Source organism: Protopterus annectens, chromosome 2.part0 (genome assembly GCF_019279795.1).
Source record: "Protopterus annectens isolate FY-2018-M chromosome 2.part0, PAN1.0, whole genome shotgun sequence".
Taxonomy (NCBI): domain Eukaryota; kingdom Metazoa; phylum Chordata; order Ceratodontiformes; family Protopteridae; genus Protopterus; species Protopterus annectens.
Window position 1 is genome coordinate 1,310,923,447 of NC_056728.1, and position 27,981 is coordinate 1,310,951,427.

The 27,981-nt window shown below is 41.7% G+C and overlaps 1 protein-coding gene across 4 annotated transcripts in view; it reads right to left on the reverse strand.

Annotated features, from left to right (window-relative positions):
- The window catches only part of NRBP1 (nuclear receptor binding protein 1), a 1,787,342-nt gene that overhangs the window by 405,613 nt on the left and 1,353,748 nt on the right, over positions 1 to 27,981 (reverse strand). For all 4 annotated transcript variants that reach the window (XM_044061499.1, XM_044061500.1, XM_044061497.1 and 1 more), the window contains one exon: positions 12,756 to 12,806. In XM_044061499.1, the coding sequence (XP_043917434.1) occupies positions 12,756 to 12,806 (51 nt within the window). The remainder of the gene's footprint in view (positions 1 to 12,755; positions 12,807 to 27,981) is intronic.

Genomic DNA, 27,981 nt, shown 5'->3' on the forward strand with positions numbered 1-27,981 from the left:
GTACCTGAACATTTACAATAAGCTCCTAACACAACTTTAGGATATTTCATAATGTTCTCTACTAGAGTACTCTGACACATTTCTGAATACTCCCTAAGCTCATGAACAAATGGGTGGCTGGCCCTAAAAATGGCTGACTGAAGGAATGCTTTCAGGATGGAAATCACACATCCTGCCATGGCTCTAGAAGCAATGTCCAGGTTGTAATGCGTACATAAGATGTGATCAGGACTAGATAGCTGCTTCTAAGATAGACAGAGTGCTAGCCGTCCCCTCCACCCAGGAAGGGCAGCAGTGGCTCTAGTGGAATAGGGCCTTCACATGCCATCACTCACCATCACATCCCTCACTCCCTGGGCCTAAACAATGAGTACTGCTGAAATCAATTTCCCAAGGAGTCATAGGGGGCACCAGGCAAAGGGCCACATTTGAGTCATTGGGAATTCAGTGACATAACAGAGTTAAAGACCAGGAAAAAAGTACAACTGTTTTAAATAAAAGTACAGTTTTGTACCTACCATAAATGTAGATGTTCGAGTGCTCATACAGCTGCAGTCATAACAGATGGGTTATCCTGCCGTCAGGCGGGTCCTCGGCCGGCCGAATTCCAAAGTCTAGGTCCAGCGTCGGTTGTCGTCACTTCTTCCCTGACGTCAGTGCGGCAGGGGTATAAAAGAGGCAGCCAACGCCATTTTCTTCAGTTTTTCTTGCCCCAGATGTCAGGTGCCCCCAGAAGGAAGGCAAACAATGTTATGCAAAGATGCAATGTTGATAAATCAAAAACAGTAGTTGCAAGCAAATACACCCTAAAAGAATACCCCAAAAAGGTTATATGAAAAGTGTTTGTCATAAGGCCTGTCCTAAGAGGGGATGGAGGGAGGGAAACCTGGACTGCAGCTGTATGAGCACTCGAACATCTACATTTATGGTAGGTACAAAACTGTACTATGTTCATCGTGCATACAGCTGCAGTCATAACAGATGGGTAGAATCCCAAAGCTAAGTAAGGGTGGTAGGCACTAAGTGGAACTAAGAGGGGCTAGGATGCCCTGCATTACTGCTGTGGCAAAGCCCGCTCTAGATTTTGAGTACAGTGGGAGGTGATAGTGCTTGGAGAAAGTGTGCACTGAACTCCAGGTGGCTGCTTCCAAAATGTCCTTTGTAGGGACCCCCCTGAGGAAGGCTGCAGAGGTAGCTGTGGCTCTGGTGGAGTGGGATCTGATGCATGCAGGCACAGTTTTCCATGAAATGAGTAACAAAAGCATATGCAGTGGGCTATCCATTTTGAAATTGTCTGTTTGGAAATAGCCTTTCCCTGAGCACCTACAGCATAGGACACAAAGAGTTGCTCAGATTTCCTGAATGGCTTTGTTCTGTCCAAGTAGTAACGAAGTTATCTGTGAATGTCCAAGGAATGTAGTAGTCTTTCCCCTTTGATTTGTGGATTAGGATAAAAGGTAGGTAAGTGGATAGTCTGATTCAAAGCTACACTGGATACTACCTTTGGCATAAAGGTAGGATTGGTTCGTAAGGAAACTCTGTCCTGATGGAAAATGATGAATGGTTGCACAGCCATGAGGGCCTGTAGCTCCAAAACCCTGCGTGCTGAGGTGATAGCCAGAAGAAAGGCTGTTTTCCATGACAAGTACTGTAACTCTGTTGAAGAAGCTGGCTTGAAGGGAGGAAGGGTCAGCTTTTCCAATACGTAGTTGAGGTCCCAGGCAGGGACTGGTGGTTTCCTTGGGGGTTTTAAATTCTTTGCCCCTCTGAGGAACTGCCTTAAGAGAGGGTGAGAGAATAATGGAGGATCTGTGTTGTATTGTGCAAAAATGGCTGAAGCGTGGATCTTGATGGAGGAGAAGGAAAGTCCATTGTTTAACATCTCAGCTAGGTACTGTAAAATTTGAGGTATATTTATTACCCAAGGATTCTGTCCCTTTTCTTGATTCCAGGCACAAAATCGTTTCCATTTGGCAGAGTAAGCCTTTCTAGTAGACAGTCTTCTGGCCTCCAAGATGACATCCTGCACCTTCTTGGAGAGGAGAAATTGTTGGGAAATCAAGGAATTCTCCATGCAGCTAGATTTAGAGTTTTGAGATGGCTGTGAAGGGTTTTGTAGTTGTGCTGGGACAACAGAAGAGGGACTAGAGGTAGGATCCATGGTGGGGAATGTGTCAGGCTCCTCAGGAGCGGATACCAGTGTTGTCTTGGCCAGTCTGGAGCGATGAGAATCATTTTCGGCCTCTCTGCTCTGGCTTTTAATAGAACTTTGGGCAGCAGAGGAAGAGGCGGGAAGGCATAGACTGTAAATGCTGCCCAATTGAAGGAAAGTGCGTCCACTTTCCAGGCCTGTGGATGATAGGTCCTTGAACAAAATTTTTTCAACTGGCAATTTCTGTGGGTAGCAAAGAGATCTATGTCTGGCTGTCCCCATGCCTGAGTTATCTTTGTGAAAAGTTGAGGATGCAACTTCCATTCGTGTGGATCTGTCATATTTCTGCTTAGGTTGTCTGCCAGTGTGTTTTCCTTCCCTGGCAGGAATTGTGCCTGCAGTTGAATTTGCAATTCCAGTGCTGTGTTCAATAGGGTCATGGCTTGCCTGCACAGGGGGTATATGAATGAGTTCCCCCCTGTTTGTTTATGTACCACATCACTGTGGTGTTGTCTGTCCTTATCAATAGCTGGCCTGGATGCAGTAGGTCTTTGAAAGTCATAATAGCCTTTTGCACGGCTAGCATTTCCTTTTGGTTGATGTGAAGGTGCTTCTCTTTTCGGGTCCATTTTCCCTGAATGCACTAATCTGTCATGTGTGCTCCCCAGGCGTAGTCTGAGGCGTCTGTTGTGATGATTTGAGTTGCTTGAGGTACACAGAAAGGAAGACCTGTGTTTCTTTGGCAAGCTTGAGTCCACCACAAAAATTCCTTTAGAAGGCATGGAATGAGTGGGATAATTGTTTCCAAGCTGTGGCTGTGTTGAGACCATAAGTTTTTCAGGTACCATTGACGTTTCCTCATATGCAGCTTTGCACATGGGATTAGTAGGATGCAAGATGCCATGAATCCCAGAGCCTGCAGGATTTTCCTTGCAGTTAGCCTGGTGTAACTTGCCATTTTTCTGAAGTATTGAGACAGTTGCCCTTGCTTGTCTGGCGTGAGGTAGGCCATCTGGGTGATTGTATCCAAGCTGGCACCCAGGAAAATTATTCGCTGAGAGGGTATTAGTTTTGATTTATTTTTGATGACTGTGTATCCCAGGAAGTTCAACAGTTTTATTACAAATGCCAGGTGCTGTAGTAGTATGTCCTTGTTGTCCGCTTGGATCAGGCAGTCGTCCAGATATGGGTAGATTTGTATCCCTTGTAGTCTGCGGAAGGCGATTACTGATGCCAGGCATTTCGTAAACACTCTGGGCGCAGTAGATAGGCCAAAGGGCAATGCAGAGAATTGGTAATGGGTTGAACCTGCAAGAAATCTGAGGTATCTTCTGCAATCTTGTCTGATAGGGACATGCAGGTATGCCTCCTTGAGGTCCAATGTTACCAGCCAAGACTCCTTGCCCAGCATGGGAAGAAGCTGCTATAATGTGAGCATCTTGAATTTTGGCACCTGTAGATATGTGTTTAGGATGGATAGGTCTAAGACAGGTCTCCAATCTTTGTCTTTCCTCAGTACCAGGAATAGTCTGGAATAAAACCCTTGACCTTGTTCTTTTGCAGGTACCTCTTGAATTGCTTTCATGTCCATGAGAGCTGAAACTTGTTTTTGTGCCTCTGCCCTTTGATTTTGTGGCTGGTTTGGCATGCCTCTCATTTTTGGAAGGGTGTGAAAGTGGAATCTGTAGCCTCTGTCTATAATGTCCAGAATCCATTTGTCTTTTGTAACAATATGCCAATTTTTTGACAATAATACCAGTTTGCTTGGCAGGTGTAGGGGGAAGTCATTGTGTCCGTTTTCTAAAAGACTGTGATCTATCTTCTCCACCTCTTGGGGTTGGTGCTTGCCACTGTCTGGCTTTGTAAGATCCTTGAGGTTGCCCTCTGCCCCTTGGGCGCCTGTATCTGCCTCTTTGAGGTCTGTCCGAGGCTGGAAAGGACAAATTTTTTGAAGGCCAGTTTCTGCTGAAACGTGGAGGCTGTACCTGCAGGAAATCTTTCACTGTTTGCATTGATTTTGCTTTTTCCTCCATTTTTGTTAGCACCTCCTCAGCTTTAACACCAAACAATACATCTTTTTGAAGAGGTGCATCTAATAATTTAGCTTTGACATGATCTGGTAAGGTTTGCTCTTTCAGCCAAGCATGCCTACGTATAACAAACCCCGTAACAGCAGATCTACATGAGGCCTCTAAAGCATCAAAACCACACTGCAAGGTATGTTTACCCACTTGCTCTGCACCATGCAACAAATCCTGCAACTCTTAAATCTGGTTGTTCTGGTTGTGTCATCTTGCTTTTCAGCTGAGATATCAGAAACTGTTGATACTTTAACATATGGAACTGACAGTTTAATGCCCTCATGGTTAAAGTGGCCGAGGTGTACACCTTTTCCCCCCACCTTTCTGAAGCTATGGAATCTCTCTCTGAAGGTAATGGATTTTTAGCAGTAGAGGCCTTAATTCCCTTGGGACCCTGTGAAATTGTTTCTGGGTCAGCAGTATGGCTTTTATATAGGAACTGGTGAGAATCAGGAACCCGGTAATACCTGTCTGGTTTAACAGGAGCTGGAGGCAAAGAGTCAGGATTAAGGCTGGCTTCTGTGTACACATCATCCAATATATCTAAAACAGGAGGGATAGCCAGAGGCCTATGCTGGGGGAGCAGAAAAAATTCCCTGAGCCTTTTCTTGGAATCTGAGTAATCTTGGCCTTCCCAGTGAAAGTGTTCCCTCAATGTATGCAGGGTTTCCCCAAAAGAGAAGTCCTCAGGGGGGGGGAGACAGAGGGAATAGACTCCTCTGCATCAGAGTCTTCGAATGGAGAATAGGCATAATCCTGGTCCTCAGATAGTTCTAAGGTAATAGAAGCTTGATCTGAGGAACGGCAGTCTTCCTCTAACCTGGGCCTTTTGTCAGAGGGGGGTTGAGAACCCCTGACAAGAGTAATCAAATCCTCAGCCATTTTAAGCATCTGTTTTTTTAGGCATGGTGCCTTGAGAGGGGGGGGGGGGTCTGAGGAACCTGTTTTTTGGATTTCATGGCTGCTTTAGATTTAGTGAAGGCTTTAATGGAGAAGGAAGAAGGCCTGAAGACCCCTTGAGAAATGGCAGGCCTGTCTAAATTCTGAGTTTCCCTGCCAGGAGTGGCGTCGGGATTTGTAGTAGGAATGGGGGCCGAGGAGCCTGTGACCTCGGGTACTGAAGACACCGGTAATGCATTGTCATCGGTACTCAGGGGCTGCGTAGGCGCCTCACTGAGTACCGGAGAACCGGTAGTCGGTCTTAGCGTGGTTTCAGTAGGTGGTGCGGACCTCATATGTCGGTCCTTATCTTTGCGTTTTTTTGCTCAAAACTGGAGCCGGAGTATCCGACGACATAATATAATTACATTTTTTGCCAAAAAAGTGAAGGGCGAACTCCGCCCGACGCTTAAAAGTGTGCTTATTGAATCTAGCACAAAAACGGCAGGCCGAGACGTTGTGGTCTGGGCCTAAGCAAGGTATACAGAAAGAGTGGAAATCCTTATGCGGTATTTGCATCCCACATGAAATGCAATTATTAACTTTGTCTGACATCGGTCTGAGGCAAGAAAAGTTTCCCCAACGGGGTACTTAGCTTTCAAGAAGACTTCGGCTGAAATACTTTCGTAAATCTCAGGAGCTGGCCGACCGGCACTTGTGAACTGCTTCTGCTTCAGTCACCGCGCGGCTAGAAAGACTGAAGAAAATGGCGTCGGCTGACTCTTTTCTACCCCTGCCGCACTGATGTCAGGGAAGAAGCGATGACAACAGACGCCGGACCTAGACTTTGGAATTCGCCCAGGATAACCCATCTGTTATGACTGCAGCTGTATGCACGATGAACATCTTATCATAACAGCAGATGTTCAAATGATCACTGCTGCATTTGCCCTTAGCTATATGGGTTATATCCTGCTAAGGATAAAGCTGTCAGCCAGCTTCCAAAGCTTAAGAAAATCAACAGTTTGGGTGATAAGTCCTTCAGAACTTTCATGCCAACTGAGAGAGGGAAGCTAGAACTCTGAAATAATTCAATGTTAAGAAAATGAAAATGCAAGTCCTCACCCTGGGATGGAACATCTACTGTTATGGTAAGTTTACTTATATAACTGTACTATGTTCATCATTTAATCATTGCTACTGTAGTCTTAGCTATACTGGTAGATGATCTTAGCTTATACTGACTGGGAGGAAGAAAGATGAGGGGGTCCAGCAGATCCTGGAGAATGATCCTAGCAAAGCCTGCAGTAGACCTGGCAGAGTAATCTAGCTTGTAGTGCACTGTAAAGGTATGTCCAGAGGACCAAGTGGCTTCCAGAATCTACCACTTCCAAAAACCCACAGATGAAGCCAAGGCCCTGGCAGAGTGTGCACTGACCCTGCCTGGATTGTCTTACTGTGGTGGGAATTGCAAAAGATAACAGCATGAGAACCATATGGAGACAGTCTGCTTTAACAGTGGGTGTCCCTTTTTCTTACCTTCAAAATGAATAACTGGTCAGAGTTTCTCAAAGTTGTAGCTCTGTCAAGATAATACTTGAGTAGTCTTGAACACCCACACTATGGAGTAGCCTTTCTCCCTCATTTTTGGGTTCTGGACAGAAAACTGGGAGATGGATATACTAGCTTAAAGTAAACTCAGACACCACGTTTTCAACCTTTATTAATTTGTCACTTGTGACATAGGCAAACATTTATATAAAAGTAATAAAACCATATTAAATTCACATTTACAAACATTACACATTGCCTATATTGTTCTACACAATACAACCACACCAACATTACCTAAATTGTTCAATTCCTGTCTTTTTGAAAAGCCTCATTCCTCTCCAAAACTATTTTTCTGTATGTGCTCTCACAATTTCCATGTTTTTCCATGTAATTTACTCTTAGTATATTTATCACATACAAGAACTAAGAATGCTTTACTATAAAACATGTAATTTATATTGTGAAAAGTTTTACAGAAATACTGTTAAAGGAAATTGCTTTACTTACAGTTAGCCTTTTCCTTCTTCTCCTCCTACCCAGTGTCCTTCCAAATGTTAATGACATGAAGTAAGGTAAATAACTCAGACACCACCTTAGGCATACAAGAAGGATCATTTCTCCTCATTCACAGAAACAAGGTTTCTTTGAGAACAGGTTGATCCACTATAACAGCTTGCAACTCAAATACTCTAAATCAGCAAAACTGTTTTCCATGTTAAGAACCTCAAGTCAACCAGATTAGCTGGTTAGCTAGCTTCTCTAGCACAAAAATAAGATCTCAAGGAGGAGCTACTGGCTTTCTAGGAAACCTTATGAAAAACCCTTTTCAAAAACAGTTTCACATGAGATTATGTTAAAAGAGGGGGAAATCCAAGGGCAAACATGCGGAAATAGCCAGCAAATGAACCATGATAAGGGTGTGAGAAGGTAACTCACACAAATGTTGTAAAACCAGAGAAACACTAGACCTGAAAGAGTGTTGGTTATGTTATTGGTACAAACTGGAAAAAAAAAAACTTTTCCATTTTCTTATATATGATTTTCTTGTAGCAGGCTCCCTTGCCTCCATTAGTACCTGCTGCATATCCTTAGTAAACAGGTGCCTGCAAGTTATTAATACCTTGTCATCCAGGCAGTCAGTTGTGGTTGTTTGAGGTAGGAATTTGTCAAGTACCCTTGATCTTGTGCGAGTAAGTCATAGGTTCATAGGTGTACACTAGGCTAACAAACACTAGGACCCTTAAACGCCTAGTTACGCAACCCAAAACTGACCAACAAATTTGATTTATATTTGATTTACAGGGGTTATTTACTCACTGTCTCTGTTCATCAAAGAGACAGGAACAAGACTGGGGTGAATTTCCGATTATCCACCCACAGGTCCAAGTTTCCTTTAAATAGGGATAGGGAGGAACTCTTTTACATGGATGGGAAGCTTGTTCCAGAGAATGGGAATTCTCTAAGAAACTTATCTGTCTCTCCAGCATGTTCTACTTATATTGCAAGCAAATATTTAGTCTTTTAATCTAGAAGTTATGATGCTGTTTGTTTTGGAGATGTGCAAAAGGTTCATCAAAACAGGGTCCATGGATGTCTTGTACACCAGGCAAAAAAATCACACCTCATAAGTATGTATGATAATGAGTAGAGACAGGACTTTGAGGGAATCAGCAGAGAACACTGTTTACTCCCTGTATTCTTTTTGTAAGGAGCCTTTGTGGACATTCCACCCTTTTTACTGATATCCACAGTACATCAGAATCCAGTCTGTGAATAAGCTTGTGGAAAATGCACCTGGCCTAGTCCAAAAGAAGGGAAAACCACTGCTGTCAAGGCCAGAAGGGAGTCACCACAATGATCTTTGGAGAGCCATTCTGAATTTGCTGACGTACCCTAGCTATCAAGTGTAAAGGGTGAAAAAGCATACAGAACATTCCTGTCCAAGGAAAAGAAAAGGCATCATTTTTCCAGTTTCCACAGATGCATCAATTTTTTTAAGACCCCCTGATTCAGTTTCCAGTCATCAGGATCTGTCTTGGTCCGGGTCAGCTTGTCTGCCACATAGTTTTGCTGTGACAGAATGTACGATGTCTGTACAGTGAGAGCTTCTGCTGTAAAACTATATCCGGTGCTAACATGGCTAGTCTGTAGAAGGGAAGATATGGTTCCCCCTTGCTTGCTTATGTACCTCATCACTGTGGTATGGTTCATCACCTGAACAGGTCATGAGCATCACAGATGATTTACAACACTGAGCCTTTATAACAGCTAGCATCTCATTTGTGTGTTTGGTCAGTCTGTCATGTCCCAAAGACCCAGTACTTTTATAAGCATCGATACTGCTCCCCATGTAAAATCTGAAGCGTGTGTTGTGACTTACTGCTTTGGAACAAGATGGGAGAACGGGAGACTAGGATGTTGATACACCTGAAGTCTCCCAAGTGATTTTCCTTCTTACAAATCCCAAAAATGGGATTTGAAAAGACCATGGTTGATGATGCTGGGACCAAAAGTATTTCATATAGGACTGCATTTTCTCACATGGAGTCTTGCAAGTGCCATGAGGATCACGGAAGCCATAAGAACCAAAACACTGTGGTACTTCCTTGGAGTGACAGACATCTCAGTGAAAAACCTCTGGAACAGATATAAACATAGACCTATTTTTTCTTGTGAAAGAAAACTTTGTACTGAGGTGTCTAGCAGGCAGCTCAGAAACACAATCATGTACAATGGAGTCAAAAAAGAATTCTGAATTGTTCTCTTGGAGTCTCAGCCTATGTAGGAGATCTCTTACCCAGGCGAGAGAGTCTTGGCACTTTGAAAAAAGCTATGTAAAGAGAAGTAAATTGTGTAAACTTGGAAGAATGTAGATACCCTGTAGCCTGAAACTGGTTATAACAGGAGCTAGATGCTTAGTGAACACCCCTGGAGTAATGGAAAGCTCAAAGGGTAAGGCAGAGAACTAAATGTGATCCAAACACATAACCTTAAACAGCAGAAATCTGGACGAATAGAAATGTGACGATATGCATCTTTTAAATCTAAGGTTATTAAAAAACTTAAACGAGGAAGAATGGGTAACAGGTTGTATAGTGAAAAATTTTGGACTTGGGTACTATCACAAACATTCAGGAAAGAAAGATCCAAAACTGGTCTCCATGAATTCTCTTTCTTTGGCACTAAAAACATTCTTGAATAAAATCTGTCCCCCAGCTAGGGGGAGAAACAGCTTCTACATATTACCCTCTGAGATAGCATATGATGTAGGACAAGAGGGAATAGCAGGGACTGGTCTAGTGGATGAGAGGGAAATCTCCTGGAAAGAATTTTCCTCCCACTGCTATTTGTAGCCTAAATGTATCGCATCAAAACCCATCTGTATGAAAAACTGCTGCAAAATTCAGACCTTTCTAAAGGTACAAGGGACTGCCAGGAGGACGACAAAATCTCTTTTGTGATCATTGTGCCTTGTTTGACCGTTCCTTGCTCTTGGGGGATTTCAGCTTTCTTTTGGAACTTCCTTGACACTGCTTCTTAAACATCTGCCAACCAGCATTATGCTGAGAAGGTTTACTTCATTTCTTGGCCAGAGAATTTAGGGAAGGCAGGTTGAAAAAAATTTACAGATTCCCTGAATTTGCTTACTTCTCTCATCACATTTTGATAACTCCTAAATCTGTAGCCAAAGGAGAAATCAAAATTTCATTTTTTGACATCTGGAATGTTCTGTGAATGCAGCCAGGCAAACCTCCTCAAAACATTATCAGTGGCAAACAGCCCTAGAAGCAGTATCTACCAAATCCTAAAGACTTAAAACAGTGAGTAGTGACCTTTGAAACAAAAGAAACTAGACTACAGAAAGCAGCTTATTCCTCATTAGAGGAAAATGCACCCAAAGCATTCCTCAAACTTACACAGTTAGGTTAAACATATGAGCCTGACAATTCAGAACTCTAAAAATCAAAGTTGGAAAAGCATACACCTATCCCCAAACTTATCAATAGTTTTACCATCCTTGTCAGGAGGAGAATGATTAGAAATAAAATGCTTGGCAGCAGCTGGATTAACTAAAGCTAGGGTTGCCACCCCTCTGTTTTTTTTCTGGACTATCCGGAAATCAAACTGATTCTCCGGTAGTCCGGAAAACACTGTACAAACTCTGGTATTCTGTTTCAAAAAGGAAACAGACTATCGGAGTTTGTAAATTGGCTGATTTACTATGCTTTTTTTTTTTTTTTTTTTACAGAAAAGCATAGTAAATCAGCCGAAAGCAGGCAGCAGGAACAAAAAAGGGGCCGTTCCCCACCAAGTGATGCCACTGTGATGTCACAAAATGGGTGGAATTTGGGCGGGATGGGGTGGGCAGGGTTACTGGTGACACAAGGGGTGTGGCTTTACTCTGGTTTTCTCCACGAAGAAGGTGGCAACCCTAACTAAAGTTATAGTGACTGGGCCAGGTTTGTAATTAGTGTACAAAAACTTGAAAAACTGAGGAACTTTGCACATTCTTTCTGCTCTCTTAGAACACAGGTTGGCTGTCAGGGATATCACAGGTTGTGACAAACACATCTCGTAATGCAGGCTGCACTGGGTGGATGGGTAAGGGTTCTGGAAATTCCAGATTTAGCAATTTATAGTATTTTCTGAGAGAGTAAAACTTTACTCTTCTCCCACTAAAACACTGGCTTATTCTGGAAAGAGTCTCAAAAAGGTGAATCTTTCACAGGGTGATTCAGATACCATATTCACCTCAGAATCTGAATCAGAAACCCAAGGAGAAAAAACTTCATCTGCCCCTTCATACTACCTACAGATTCCACAATCTTGAACCTCTTCAGGGAGAGAGAGAAATCATTTTATTTATTTTAAATAAACCACCTTACAATAAGGGTTAATGGTCCGATAAATGACTCCTGTCTAGAGTAACAACACATAAGAAGTTATAAGTTAAGTTTTCTGTCTCTTTTTGACAAGAGCGCTAAAGAAAACTGACCTAGTACTACTATAATCAACTTTCTCAGGCACGGACACTACATTCTGGCTAAGCAGGTGTACATTCCCTGCCTCTTCTCTTATGACTGAAAAAATAGCTGTCCATTGCCCATTTAGGGGACACCAACAGCCACAGAGGATGTAGTTAACGCCCAACTCATAGTGACTATATGGACAACACCAGTGGGATGATAGGAAAAAGATGAGTCTGAGGAAGCAGCTTCCTCCACATCAGTCACACACCTGCTGCTGTGGCAAATTTCCAGCCTGCTTTGATGGCAAAAGGCTGCTTAGTTAACTTTTTGTGATTGGAAAAAAGACATGGTGAAGACAAAAAATGGTGCCTGCTTCCCAGGAAAGTTTAGCAGCAAGACTTTGTAAAACAGGAAAGTTGAAATATGGTCACTTTTTCCTCACCCAAAAATAAAAAATCTAAACAGTTTCTCCAGTCACAGAAAGTAAATGAACACAGTTTTCTACAGAAAAAGTAGTAGTTTTAACAACTTCTTACCAGAAAAAGTGAAAAAATAACTCCTATTTGAAAATACACTGAAGTAACTTGACGATTACTAAAATACTTTTCTGTAGGATTAAAACAGCTGTTTTTCAGAATAAATTCAGTTTAAACAACTGAGAATCAAGGGTTTTCTCAGAGGTGAACTTATCTTCCCAGCAATGTAACACTGTTAGCAGACTGTTGATTCTTGAAAGCCCATGGAGAAAAGTGTTCTTCTTGGCAGCAGGAAAGCTCTGAAGGGCTTAGCGCCCAAGCCCATCTATTTAGTCAGCACAGCTTGAGCTTAAACACAGTCTCTGAAATGTCTACTACACAACCACAGGATGTGGCTGCTCAAACCAAGTATGCTTTTACAAAATGCTTCCTTTATTAATGCATTTTAAACAATAAAGCTGCAACATATGAACTTTTGTCTAAAATAATACCTACTTATGCTGATGTGAATGAACTTGCTCAACATTATGAAACTATAAGCAGTGATACTTGCGTATACCCTGAGAAAGTGATATGATATGAACTGGGTCCACATGGACCTAAACAACAAATGATAAAATATTCATGCACAAAGAAAGCTTACCTCACGTCTTCTAGAAATTTGTCCAGTTCCAATGCTGGGAATTGTGAAAATCTGCAAACAAAGGAAAAATTGTTCACATTAATACTTCTACCTTTCTATCATTTTTTTTTAATATATACTCTCACTGGAATCAGAAGTACACTGCTTAGAGCAGAAGCAACACAACTAAATACCACTGCAGAGGCTCAGTTCTGTACTTGTATGCTACAACTAAAGTTAATGAGGAGGACAGACATGTTGAACAGGTATTACAATTTCCAACATTTGTCAACATGCAAGTACAGATTAATATAGTAGGCAATACAGTTACTTCATTTCTACTAAAACAAACTGCTCAAGTCATACACTTCTGTTATGTGAGTGCAGAAGAGAAGCATTCTTCTACTGGCACTAAATATAAAGCTACAAATCCACAGTAAAAATACAAAGGGTGACAAAGGACTCCTTATACAAAGTGATAAATTATGCCACTGCTACTCTGACGTGAAAGAGCATCTTTTGTGGAAAATGAAAAGAAAACCTTCTCACAGCATCAGGGATACTTGGCAACATTGTTAGGATAAATGTTTACACTGTTGCAAAATGCAGCAGGTTCTGATAAGTATCCTTACATTATGACCACTGGATTTTAAAGCCTAGAATAATATAATACACAGTCTCTACACAGAAGTGCTCAAAATGCAGTAAGGTACATAAGACAGAAAAGCCTTCTGAAAAGCTCCATCACACAAGCAAAACAAAGAAAATTCTTTTTCAGCCTGAGAAAGGATCTAGAAAAGACAAACTATCAGTGTGAGAAAGAATATTATAAGCCAAATTGCCCCTATGGTACATCAGTCTGGAAAGTAGCTACTGTTTGTCACTAAAGATTAATTTCACTACTTGCCCATTTGTAGATGCTGATGGACGATGAGACCAAACCAGCCAAAGTACAGCACCTAACAGCATGCATCTGACCTCTCATTCCTTATTCTTCCACCTGTCCCAGTCATCTATACAGCTCCCTGAAGACCTACACAATGCCAAACATTATCTGGCAGTAGATACTGTGACAAACCCATAAATGAGTGCATCCTGATATTTGCTTTAACCCTCCACCCAGCTTCCACTAATGTCCCTGCCTTCATTCTTCCTCTTATTTTCTACACCACTAACTACCCACTAGTTACACTGTGCATCATACAATTCCTTAAATGTTTCCTTCTCTCCATCACTGCATAGTACTGTGCGCCTTTCCTCAAAATACTGTCACTCATTCTTCTCAGTGGGGTTCTGGCTGCAACCAACCAATCAGCCTATTCCATCAAAACTAAACTGAATATTACAGGAGAGACCTCATCAATTTTTTGATTAACCAGAATGATATCTGGATCTTTATAGTCACTTTCCAAAAATGCACATAAAAAAAGAGGATTACTTTCACAATTAGGATTATTTAATAATCAATGTTGCAAGAGCTGGGAATTAAAGACTGAAAATGAAACTATGCTGTGACAGCTAGAACCAACAAGCAAACCAGTACTCGCATTGTACATTCTACTTGAAGTAGGTAATCTGATGCTTGACTTGCAAAAGGCAAAAAAAAAAAAATCGGAATGTATGTGAAGGGTCTGAGTGACAAAGACACTTCTCAAAGTAACTTACCTGATATGCTTGAGTGGCAGGGTGTAACAAAAGCATCAGTTTTAAGACACAAGAGCAATAAGAATGTAATCTGAAAAGTCTCAGGGAAACCAAGCAGCTTGTCATCATTAGCACCCTATCAAAACTTCATTGAAAAAAATCAAAATGCATCTTTTTCCTCAAAAACTATCTTGCAAATGGTTTATTTCAGCAGCAAAAGAGGCAGATGATACTGAGAGATAATTTCAGTCTTAGAAGAGGGATTACACTCATCTCTGTATTGAAGTATCTTACTATCAGATGCAGATAAATCATACATTTTTAGACTACTGATATGTCTAGCGATACCAATTAATTTTCTTACACAGCAGGAAATATGGTGTACTAAATGGTGTGGTGGACCCCCTTTCTTTTAGAATCAAGGACTTCATTTTGCTTCTGCCTGATGTTACTCTTACAGCTGCTGAAATCACTTTTTCTTACAGGTCACGTGGCTTTTTTTTGGCTTCCCTCATCATAAAAACATTCTTGGCTGCGGACTGCTCAAATCTTTATTTTCCTTGATGCCTCCCATCAAACAATTCCTGTATTCCATTTATGAAATTTCCATGCCAGGCAGCATAAGGATAACATACATACACAGACAAGTTCTTACCTAGCGGAAATACATTATGATGTTACTTCTAATACTTCTGTTTGAAAGAAAACTGATGCAGTTTGTGCAAAACAAAGTGCACCTACCTGCAGCAGAGACTTCACATCTGTCCAATGATGCACCTCAAATACTACTGTTTGAAGTTTGACTTATTCTCAAAGTATGTTTGATTACAGCTTTAGGGTCCCTACTTAGCGAAGGAGCAAAGCAAATTATTTAGTTGGATTTCATGAAAGAAGACCGGAACTGCTACCATACAATGACTGATCTAAATTCAGATGTACTTTTTTTTAATTAAATAAGGTCTTCCAACAGAGTGACTTTTCATTACTTAAAGAATCACACTTAGAATTCAGTCCATTAAAAATGTACACATTTGGTATAATCCAGAATACCTGGGTCAGGTCAAGTATATGAGGAAGCACATATAACTGTAAACCTTGTATATCCAGCATAAATCTCCTCCATTTCTAAAACATATTTTTAATTCATTATCTCTTCCTCTGTCAGTTCCAGGCATTACTCAACTGTGCCTGTCAAATACCCTTAAATATACAAGCTTGCCCTGCTTCCACAAATATGAATTATCTACCTTTAGTTTTAGACTTGGCACAAAATTGACTATACTGGTATTATCTTTCCTATATTTATCTTACAGCCTGTGACTCCAAAGTCCTTAAGTAACAACAATTTAAGCAAGCCCCTGTTCTGCATGGGACAAAGTGACCGATACGTCATCTGCAAATAATGCAAGCTTCATTTACAGGTCCCACCACTGGTATCGCCCAATGTTCCAGTTTCAAATTATCATTGCTAAGGATTACAGATAAATTATGAGTAGGAGAGGGAAACGTCCCACTTCCAAAAATGACTTCCTCAGATAATCTCAACATTACCTTCTCTCGTGCAAGCAGAATGCTCTACAAACTTCACTTAGCAGCTCCAAAAATTGACACAACTCGAACAGAATCTCCACTGAAACCCTATGAAAGTTCTTTTCAGCATCCAGCCTCAAAAGCAACAGCAAATTGCTTGTACCCCGTACATCTTAAATTGTCAACAATTTTCTAATAATGTTATCAATGATTTCATTCTCCCTCCCACAAACCCACACTGATCCTCATAGATCTTTATGGGCAGCTTAACTACTTATTTTCTCTTATAGGTCCCCCAGGTAGATCATCACTGCTGCAAATTTCATTCCAGTTGCAACCTATAAGTAACATTGCCTGCTGAAAGCTGATTTGTCCATTTTTTTCTTAAGCTCCATAATAGCAATTTTAGGTGCAATATAAACACATGCCAGCATAATGCTTCTCCCTTGCCAGTAGCCCCTTACTACCACAGCTCTATTATTGCTTTTTTCCTCTTCTGCCACTATTGGACCTCCTCTAGCAATTAGTATAAGTACTCCCCTTTTCCTCTGTCCATGACACACTGCTGAAAATCCCTCCAAAAATCCTTTATTAAATTCACACACACACACACTTCTTTCCAAATGCGTCTCCTGCAGCACTACTACTTTTACTCTACATTTCTTAACTGAATACACTCTCCTTTTTGTCTACATCTATGAGGCCAATAAGATTTCAAAACAATATGGATAGTGCAGCCATTATTAAAAGTTATAACCAACTATGAAATATATCACAGCTTTTTACATTTTCTTTTTCCAGCTTGTGTGTTATATGCACACACTAAATGTTTGGCAGTTTAATCTTTTATACAGTTGCTTCTTGTCATCTATATTTGGCCACATTTTACAAGACTTTTTATTTTAATGAAAACTCTCAAAAAAAAAAAAAAAGACCAAACAAACCAAGCACAACCACAGAACCTATTAATGTGCACATAAAACTATGCAAATCTTCAAATAAAGAAATTTAACCCTCCTGACAGAAACAAATGTCCCAAATTGACAGCTGCACACACAGGCATTACTTACCCAAAAATTAAAGTTATCCATGCCAAAACTCAAGTTGCAGCCTGTGTTCCTGTTTACACTAACTGATGTCTGTTTTTGTCTTTTCTTTATTCCCTCCCATTAGTGAAAAACAGCTTGTATGCTTTCAGAAAACATTAACTTGTAGCTTTAAAAAAGTGCTCTGGCTTTTAATGCCTACCACTGAAGTCAGCTTCATTCCATGAAGACTAAAAATTCACAGCTACCCTCAGCTGCAGACTTCTCAATTCACACTAAACATTTATTTGCAATAGGACAAGTTTTCATTACATTCATTGTTCTCAATACTTCCTCAAACAAAAAACTTGTTAGCATATTAAGCCAAGGGCCTTAATCCCGTCACCTATGCAAAATCATGAAAACAAATCAACTTTACATATATTTCAAAATTTGTACACATTTACACCCCATCTCTCATTTCAACTGAAGATTACAGCATATGATTTCTCCTGCCTACCTGATGAACCTGGGCATCTTGGGGCAATGCAGCAATTGCCTCATGTACAAAGACAACCATCTCCTCCTACCATCCAACACTACAACCTGTGAGAGATGCACTTACATAGCCAAATTGGAAGCAAAGCTCTCTTCACCCAAGACTGGACTAAACAGTCAAGAGGAGACGGTAAACACTTGCACCACACCACACATCACATAGTCCCTCAAAACCTACACCACAAAAACACACACACAGAAAAAAAACACACACCTACATTTGCGGAGGCTCTCAATAAAAACCTGCCCAAGCATCAGGGCCCTCCAAAGCAGAAACAAAAGCAAATTCCACCCCCCAACATGACCCAAATGACACATAGCCCACAAACACAGTGTGCCACTCAACCACAGCCCATAAGGCATAACAACGTACCTAACACTCTAGTCATAGGTGACTCTATAGTCAGGCACACTGATGTTTCCCTCACCAGGCTAAACAAGGAGAAAGTTACTGTCACAGCTGCCTGTCAGGTGCTAGGATCCACCACATAACGCACGCACTCAGGTCACTCCACAACAAGTATAAATATGACTGTCATTGTCCATGTTGGTGTGAATGACCTGAGACGTACCTCCCGGGACTACATGAAGAGAGACATGGAGGAGCTCTCCGATCTTGTAGCCCAGGCAGGTATGACCCTAGCCCTGAGTAGCATCCTGCCATCACCCAGAATGATACCACAGTACAAAGACAAAATGATTGACTTCAACAATTGGCTAAGTGTCTGGTGTCATTCTAAGGGGATCCAGTATTTGTCTGCCTGGGATGACATGATCGACAGACCATGATGCTTTACAGAGATGGCCTGCACCTGTCGCCCTTGGGATTCCGGATACTGGCAAAGGCTCTTGCCACCCCTATAGTGCCTTTTTTAGGCAAGGTTCAAATGACAAATTCACCACAGTAACAGGTACAAGCAAGCAAAATCTGAGGGTAATGCTTCTCAATGTTAAAAGTCTAAACCTCAAAATGCACTCACTTGAGGCACTCCTTAAAATGGAGAACATCGGCATCTGTGCAGTGACAGAGACCTGGTTCAAAGCTCCAGAGAGCACCCCTATGTTACCAGGCTATAATTCATACCACACCTTTCGGCCACCTAACCCGGAACGAAGCACTAAAAGTGGAGGCGTGTCCATATTCATTAAGGATATCCACACCTCCAGGCTAGTTGCAAAGCATAATGCATCCAAGATTACCCAAGTGCACCTAACTCTGGGCAAGACTGCAATCCAAATTGTAGCTTGCTACAGACCCCCCACCATGCCCCAGGATTCCCACTCCTCATTTACTGATACACTGGAAAGTATTAGGGTACAACCCAACACCCTAATAATGGGTGATTTCAACTACCCCACCATTAACTGGGAAAACTACTCATGTACCAACTCTTTTGCTCAACATTTTCTGGAATTCATAAATTCCAATGCCTTCAATCAACTTATTCACATCCCCACCAGGGGCAGCAATATCCTGGACCTGGTCATTACCAACATGGGCAACTGGAGTTCCACACCACAGGTCAATTCCTCGTTGGTCAGATCCGACCACAAGCTAATCACCCTAGACATCCACTTCCCGCCCCTACCCCCAATTAGGGAAACCACCATAAAAAACTTCTCCAAAGCCAACTTCACACTTAAGACAGAAGTGGCAAACTTCATGACACCCATGTAGATGGACAATAGAGGTACGACTGCTGAATCCTACACAAATGCACTTTATAAACACTTTATAAGCACTTACACGAGTGCATGGATCATGCAAACCAAGATACTATCCTCCAAAAAAAGGAAGCCAATCTGGTGGTCCTCTGCCATAAACCAACTCTACAACAGAAGAAAGAAACTGTTGCACAAAAGAGTACAATCCCATGACTGGAGGAATTCCCTGGTCAACCTCAGTAAGAAGCGGAGATCCCTCATAAAATCCTCCTAAGCTAGTTACGAAAACATAATTGCCACTGACTCTAAAGACAACCACAAAGCATTCTATAGCTATGTCAAGAATCTCAATGGCAACACTCCGATCTGCTCTGAGTTACTGCACAATGGCACTAAATATACAGATCGAAACGATACTGCCAACATCCTGACAGACAGGTTCAGTGCTAACTTTACCCCCTTCTCACCCCCTAAAGGGCCCATCTCTATACTGGAAGAATGCAAAGTTCCTGTAATCACGGCTGCACAGGTAAAAAAAAAAAAAAAAACTCTCCAAAACCAAGAACACAGCATCCATGGGACATGACAATATCCCAGTCTGTGTTCTACACGAACTACAGAATGAACTGGCACCCTACCCAAGTACCATGTTCAATCATAGCCTCACCTCAGACTTTGTGCCTGCTGAATGGCGCACAGCGACTGTTATTCCACTCCACAAAGGGGGAGCCACCACGGACCCCAGGAACTACCGACCCATTAGCCTGACGAGCCTGGTCTGCAAGGCCATGGGACATATCATCATGGAACTCAAACAAGCACATTGGTAATCTCCAAACTCTGGAACCCACCCAGTTCGGGTTTGTAAAAGGCAGATCATATCTCCTAAACCTGACAGACTTCTCTGAAGCAGTCACCAAAGCCGTAGACAAGGGTAAGGTGGTTCACACAGCCTATCTAGATCTTGCCAAGGCTTTTGACACCATCCCCTTCTCTGGAATTATAGATAAACTTACTAAACTAGGTATAAATCCCTATGTCACAAGATGGGTTGTCAACTGGCTCACTGACAGAACCCACACTGTGAAAGTAGCAGACTCCAAATCCGACTTCAGACCAGTAACAAGTGGAGTACCACAGGGTTCAGTCCTGGGTGTCTCCTGTTTGGTATCTACTTCTCTGAAGTACAGGCCAACACAGGTGGTCTTTGGCTAACGAAGTTCGCAGATGACTGCAAACTAGGAGCCATAATCTAAACTCCTAACGATGTGGACATCCTACAAAAGGGCCTCGCTGAGACACATGCCTGGTGTCAAAGCCACGGCCTCAAGCTCAATGCCAAAAAGTGCACTGTCATCCCCTTTCGTAAAAACTCTGTACCCATGAACTACAACATAGGCGGTACTATACTTAACACAGAAAGTGTGTTAAGAGACCTTGGTTGGACAGTAGTCTCTCCTTTGATAATCACATTGCCACAGTAGTCAGGAAATACTTCTACGTGGCTCACCTCATCACAAAAGGTTTCTCATCCAGAAAAAAAGAGGTCATGGTTCCCCCTCTACTCATCACTCATTAGACCCATTATAGAGTACAACGCCCCTTTTGGTATGTACCTCACAAGACATCTACAACAACTGGAAAGGCCACAGAAATATCTCACAGAGAGGATTACCGGCCTCAAACAGATGCCCTACGCAGACCGTCTCAAAATACTCCAGCTTTACTAAATCGCATATCGCCTACTCAAAGGCGATCTCTGCCTAACATACAAAGCTATGCCAAATCCAGAGCTTTTGGACATGCTCCACTTAAAGAAATCCCAATCCCTCCGAGCTACATGCTCTAGGGACCTAAACCTTGTCACCACAATAAACAAAACATGCTGGAGGGATAGATTCCTGTCCCAGAGACTTCCAATACTCTGGAACAGACTACCTATCTATGTCAAACAGAGCTCCTCATTAGCACTCTTCAAGAAAAATCTTGATGATTGGATGGGAAATAGGAAATTCACCCCAGGGATCACTTCTGTAGCTCTGCTCGACAGGGGCACATGAAAATAATTTTCTTGGGCGGCAAAAGCCAGGGTACCTTTTTGGCTAGGCTTATATAGGCCCTAGGGCTAATAGCCTATGAACCTATTAACTTAAACATGCTTTAATCCAGCCTTTCTACTCTTTTTACATTGTAATGCCTACATTTCTTAAAGCTAAAATAGGAAAAAGGCACTTGTTTACTTTAGTATATTTATTACATACATCAGTTACTGAAAATGCTTTACTATATAACATGCAGTTTATATCATAATGCGTTTTATACAAACACGGTTAACAAAAATTGTTTTACTTAGTTACTTTCTTTCCCTTTCCTTTCAGCATCCTTACAAACATTCACATGAAGTGGGTATACACTTTTCAGTCCCTCACAAGTTTAACAAAGTCAACAAAAATCGAATCTTTCCACTTTTTCTTGTAAAGCCATAGTTCACAAATGTGACTGATGTTTTATAATCTCACTTTTGCTTATTAATTTCAGTGTTGCTGGTCTTCATGTTTATCTCCATCTTCCAACCCTAGACTCTGGTTCAAGTCCAAGGTACTTCTGATTCTTCTAGTCAACTCTTGTGTGCTCGCTCAAGCATTTTTCTTTGCAACACTGGAAATAGTTTTACTGGTAAAGTCACTGTATCAGCTTTATTGTCAAAAGAATGAAAATCAGAGCCCCCTTTTGTTTGCTGGCTCACTTTTTGTTGGACAAACTTTTGTATTTCCTCTTTAGTCTGTTCTGCATCAAGAAACAACTTTGATCCTACTGGAAAAAAAAACTCTTAAGACAGCTGGACACAGCAGCTTGAATCTTTTAATTGCCTCTAGACTGGTCCTAACTGATAAATTTGCTTCTCTTCTGCCTTGTGTATATTGAATGATCACATTCCACAAACATTATACTGTCCCCAATTTTTAACACTTGTTTTTTTGCCACAGTTTTGTTAGGATCAACTCTTTCTACTGGTATAACTGCATCTTTACATTACAGTTTTTGGAGCCTTTCTCATGGCGAGGTTTGGGGCATACACAAAATGTGCCCTTTCAATTAAACTCTGCTGTGGAATACCAGACCAATTGTTTATTTGTGCTTTCATAAAATTAATAGTCTGTTTCTTCCAGTTTTGCTGGTACAGGAGAAAATTTCAGGGTTATCTGTTTCTTCCAGTTTTGCTGGTACAGGAGAAATTTTCAGGCTCTCAGTGCTCTGTCCTCTAACTCTTATCATTTTTTTCAAACAGATCTTCTTGAGCAGCCTCATAATCAGCCAGCCTTTTCTTTATTTCTATGCCTGATTTTTTGCAATTTTGTCAGTTTATCTGAACAGCAGTTTAAATCTTTTTCCATTTTTTTACAGCCTTTTATTATTTGAGCTGATGCACTATTTTAATATTTCATTTATTTTAATACACTGAGCACATTTGATTTATTTTTTCCTTTAGATTACTAGAGGCCATGTCTTGCACCAAAGCAGGAACTTGAACTGCCCTTTTGCTGAACAGGTACAGGATTCTTCCCAGTCAATGTTTCACTTCACTTTTTCTAGTTGATTTTCTTTCAGGTTAAGCTTCTTGCTTGGTGGCATCCAGACAGTGTACTTACTAGCCATTAACTGAATTTAGTAAAACTGTTACCTGCCCTTATCTCTCTGGTTCTTTTTTCACACTGGGAGATCTGAAATTAAGCTGTTGATCAGTGTGCAACCATCTTGTAATTCCCTACCAGTCTCTGGTTCAAACCCAAGGTACTCTTTTTCTAGTCAGGTCCTGTTCTCCTCTCTCAGCACTCTATAATTTTCCTTTGGAACAATAGAAAAGGTTTCACCGGCAAGTTCTCTTCATGGTCTTTGTTACTGTCAGAAGAATGAGTCCCTTCAGCTTGCTGGCTCACTTTTGCTGGGTACTTCCCCCTTCTTAGCCTGTTCTGCACTGAAACATAACTTTGGTCTTTCAGGAAAAAACATTTGAAAGACAGCTGGATATAGCATCCTGAATCTCATACCTGCCTCGACATCTCCAGACTGCAGGGATAATCTCATTCTTCTTTTGCTTAGTGTACAGTGAATAATCACTTTCACACGCACTCTATTGCCCATAATTTTTAATACTTTTCCCTTCTGCACAGTTTTGTCAGGAGCTGCTCTTTCGACCTGTATGACTGCATCTTTACGAATATAGGTCTCGTTTTCCTTCTCATGACTGGATTTACAGAATATATACAGTGTGGCTTTTTACTTAAATCTTGCTGTGGAATACCATTCCAGTCACTTATTTGTACTTTCATAAAGCCAATGCAATCTACTTCTAGTTTCTCTGGTATAACAAAAAATCATGTTTTCTCCGTGTACTCCATTTTCCAACTATTTTTGAAACTTTTTTTCTTGAGAAGTCTCGCAATTCAGCCATTCATTCTTTCATTTCATCCTCTGACTTCTGCAGTTTTATCAACTCATCTGAATAGCAACTCTACTATTTCCAGCCTTTTGGTATTTAAATTTATATAATTTATATATACCTTCACTGTCTCATTTGTTCTAAACACCTCAAAATGCATTTGATTTTTTTCCTCTAGATTACTAGAAGCCATCTGCTTTACAAAGGCCAAAACCTAAACAGCATTTTGTTATACAGCTGCAAAGCTCTTCCCAGTCTGATTTCTTTTCCTTTCCTAGTTGATTCTCTCTTACTTTCTCCAGTTAAGTCTTTGCTGACGTCTAGGTAGTGTGGTGACTAAGCAGTAACTGAATTTTACCCAAACTGTTGTCTTTCACTGGCTTTTTTACACCACTTTCATTTTTTACATTGGAAGAGCTCTAATCAACCTGCTTCACGGACTGTAGCCATCTTGATATCCCAACCCTGCAGAAGTCTTAATTATTTAATGCATTTAAAATAAAAGAACACAATTTAGTTTATTTAAACGTATCCACAAAACTTTTTCTTGGGAATAAAAGTTTATGTTTACTGAAAGCATGCAAGCTGTTTTTCAAATCTAGGTGGGCTTAGAGATAAGAGCAGAGAGCAACCAGTGTAAGTGGGAAGACAAGCTCTAACATGCGCTTTAGCATGGGCAACCTTAATTTTAGAATAGGTAATGCCTGTGGGTGCAGCTGTTGATTTGGGGCAACTTCTCCTATCCAGCAGGGCAAACCTCCTTTTCTGAAACTGTACATAATTGTGTTTGTTGTAAATTAAAAAGGGAGGAGTAGGATTCTGAAAAATCTGATTTGTTTTTGAGTGTTTTAATTGAAGCAAACAGTCTTAAAGAATATGACACAGGTTTAAATGGAGATAAACAACCTAAGAAATATACGACCCTTCCCATTATAGTCTGCATGAAAGATAAAATTTGGAGACATACAAACAAAAAGAATAGTTATGTAAAATCTTACCATAACCATAGATGTCCTTCTCCTCCATGTTGCAGTATTCTTACTGTGGGATCCTCTGCCTCAGGCGACCCAAACGTCAGCTCCGATAAAAAAGCTTAAGCTTGGTTGCTGCTGGTGCCTGGGACGTCACACGTAGGGGCATAAACCATGGGCCTTAAATGTGACGTCTGCATGTACAGACCTCAAAACTGACAGCCCAGTCGGACAATAGTCTAGGTGGTGCCAAATGATGTCCTCCAGACTGGTGAAATGCAACTGACTGCCCAGTGTAACCATAGTCTAGGTGGTGGTCCTATGATGCCCCACAGGTTGAAATTAATGCAGGGGGTTTTGGTGGGAGGGAAGGAATATTGCAACATGGATGAGAAGGAGATCTATGGTTATGGTAAGATTTTACACAACTATTCTATGTCCTTCTATTCTCATGTTGCAGTATTCTTACTGTGAGAGAGTACCACAGCTTAGGAAGAAAGGGTGGAGGTAGAGGTAGGAGATTCCAAAAATCCTTAAAGGATTGCCCTTGCGAAATCTACTCCGACTCTGGAGATATGGTCCAGTTTGTAATGTTTGGTAGAGGTATGCAGAGTGGACTAGGTGGCTACCTCAAGGATGGAAGTTGTGTCTAGGCCCTAGAAGAGGCTACTCCTCTAGTAGTGTGCGCCTTGACCCCTGATGCAAGTCCTTTCCATGGCAGGAACAGCAGAAGCAGACAGTCTACCTAATCCAGCAGAAAATTGTTTGGATACTGCCTTTCCCAGAGCCCTTGGATGGAAGGACACAAACAGTTGATTAGATTTCCTAATTATCTTAGTTTTGTCCAAGTAAAACCTTAACTGCCTGTGGACATCAAGGAAGAGCAGTATTCTCTCTGTCATTTGTAGCAGAAGGAAAGAAGGTGGGTAAGTGAATGAACTGATTTAGTGATAGCCTGTTGACCACTTTGGGTACGAAGGAGGAGCTGGTGTGCAGGGTTACCCAGTCTTTGTGGAAGACAGTGTAGGGAGGGTATGCCATGAGCACTTGGCATTCCGAGACCCTTCTGGCTGAGGTGAAGGCTACCAACAGAACTGTTTTCCATGTGCACATCTGCAGGGATGCAGAGTTGGCTGGCTCAAAGGGGACAAGTGCAAGCTTTTCCAGGACATAATTTAGGTCCCAAGCTGGTGGGATAGGCTTCCTTGGTGGTCTTACATGCAGGACTCCTCTCAAACATAATTTAACATCCAACCTGGAGAGCAGAGGAGGGTCCAAGGGTAAGCATGCAGAGATAGCAGATAAGTGAACTTTCACTGAAGAGTATGAAAGGTCTTGCCTTTATTAGCTCACACACTTAGGTTAAGACTAGAGGAACATCCGCTTGAAAGGGATCTCTATGTCTTCGGAGACACCATTTGAAGAACCTTTCCCATTTAGAAATGTAGGATCTCCTTGTGTTAGGTTTCCTGGCCTCCTGCAGGATAGACAGCACATCCTCAGTGTAGCTGTGTCTGAAGGGGACTAAAAGTTTATCACCCACAGGGTTAAGCACAGCATCTCCAGGTGTGGATGGATCAGAGTTCCCTTCTGTTGTGTGAGCAAGTCCACCTTGTGAGGCAACTTGTGCCGATTGCTCTTGGCAAGGGATTGAAGAAGGGGGAACCAATGCTGCCTTGGCCAATAGGGAGTCATCAGCAAGATTTTTGGCATGTCCCTCCTGATTTTCAGGAGGACTTTCTGAATGAGAGGAAAGGGAGGGAAGGCATACAGAAACAGTCATTTACATAAGATGGTGATGGTGTCCACTCTCCAAGCTAGAAGGGAGAGATCGTTGGTACAAAAGTTTCTCAACTGTCTGTTATAGAGGGAGGCAAATAAATCTATCTGTGGTTTGCCCCACTGGTGGACAAAATCTAGGAATATTTCTCTGTGCAACATCCACTTGTGATGCACAAAGAATGATCTGCTGACAGCATCCGCTTGGTGGCTGTCTTGGGATGGGATATACAGTTGTGTACCTACCATAAATGTAGATGTTAGAGTGTATTCACTGTTGCAGTCATTACTCTTGGGTTATCCTGCTGGCAGGCTACCCGCAGTCAGCCTGAATTCCAAAGTCTTGGTCCGGTGTCGGTTGCTGTCGCTTCTTCCCTGACGTCAGTGCGCCAGGGGTATAAAAGATGCAGCCTACACCATTTTCTTCAGTTTTTCTTGACCCAGATGTCAGATGCCCCCAAAAGGGTAGGCTAAATAAATGATGCCAATAAACATGCATGCACTAAAGTAAACATCTCCTTCATCTACAAGCAAATACACCACATAGGTTGTATAGAATAGAGAAGTACAGATAAGACCTAGCAAAAGAAAGGGGGATGGTGGGAGGGTAACCTGGACTGCAACAGTGAATACACTCGAACATCTACATTTATGGTAGGTACATGACTGTACTATGTTCAGCGTGTTTCACTGTTGCAGTCATTACTCTTGGGCTGAATCCCAAAGCTGAGGATTGGTGGCTGGGCTAAATAGGATCAGGACAGGCTATGAGGCAGTGCAGAACTGCAGTGGCAAAGCCTGCTCTGGATTTAGAGTAGAGAGGTAAGTGGTATTGCTTTGTAAAAGTGTGCGCTGAACTCCAAGTTGCAGCCTCTAAGATGTCTTTGGTTAGTACTCCTCTGAGGAAGGCTGCTGAAGTGGCTGCTGCTCTGGTTAAATGTGGCCTAATGCCCATAGGTAGTGATTTGCCATGCTGTGAGTAGCAGAAACGAATGCAATGGCCTATCTATTTTGAAATAGTCTGTTTTGAGATCGCCTTTCCTTGTGATCCTGCAACATATGCCACTAAAAGTTGCTCAGTCTTTCTGAAAGCTTTAGTTCTGTCCAAGTAGAAGGGTAGCTGTCTGTGTATGTCCAAAGAATGCAGAAGTCTCTCACCCTTGTTCTGTGGGTTTGGATAAAAAGGTAGGCAAGGAAATGGTTTGGTTAAGGGCCACAATGGACACCACCTTAGGCATAAATGTCGGGTTCGTCCTCAGAGAAACCCTGTCTGGATGGAAAATGATAAAAGGTTCCACAGCCATGAGTGCCTGTAACTCCGACACTCGTCTTGCAGAGGTTATTGCTAGGAGGAGAGCGGATTTCCAAGATAAGAATTTTATATCAGCTTTTGAGGCTGGCTCAAAAGGAGGCAGTGTGAGTTTTTCCAAGACATAATTGAGGTCCAATGCAGGTATTGGTGCTCTCCTTGGAGGTCTTATGTTTTTGGCCCCTCTGAGGTACTGCCTTATAAAAGGATGAGAAAAGATAGGTGGTTCCGTATTGTAATGGGCCGAAATGGCTGAGGCATGAATCTTAATTGATGAAAAGTATAGGCCTTTGTCCAGCATCTCAGTTAAGTATTGTAAAATCTG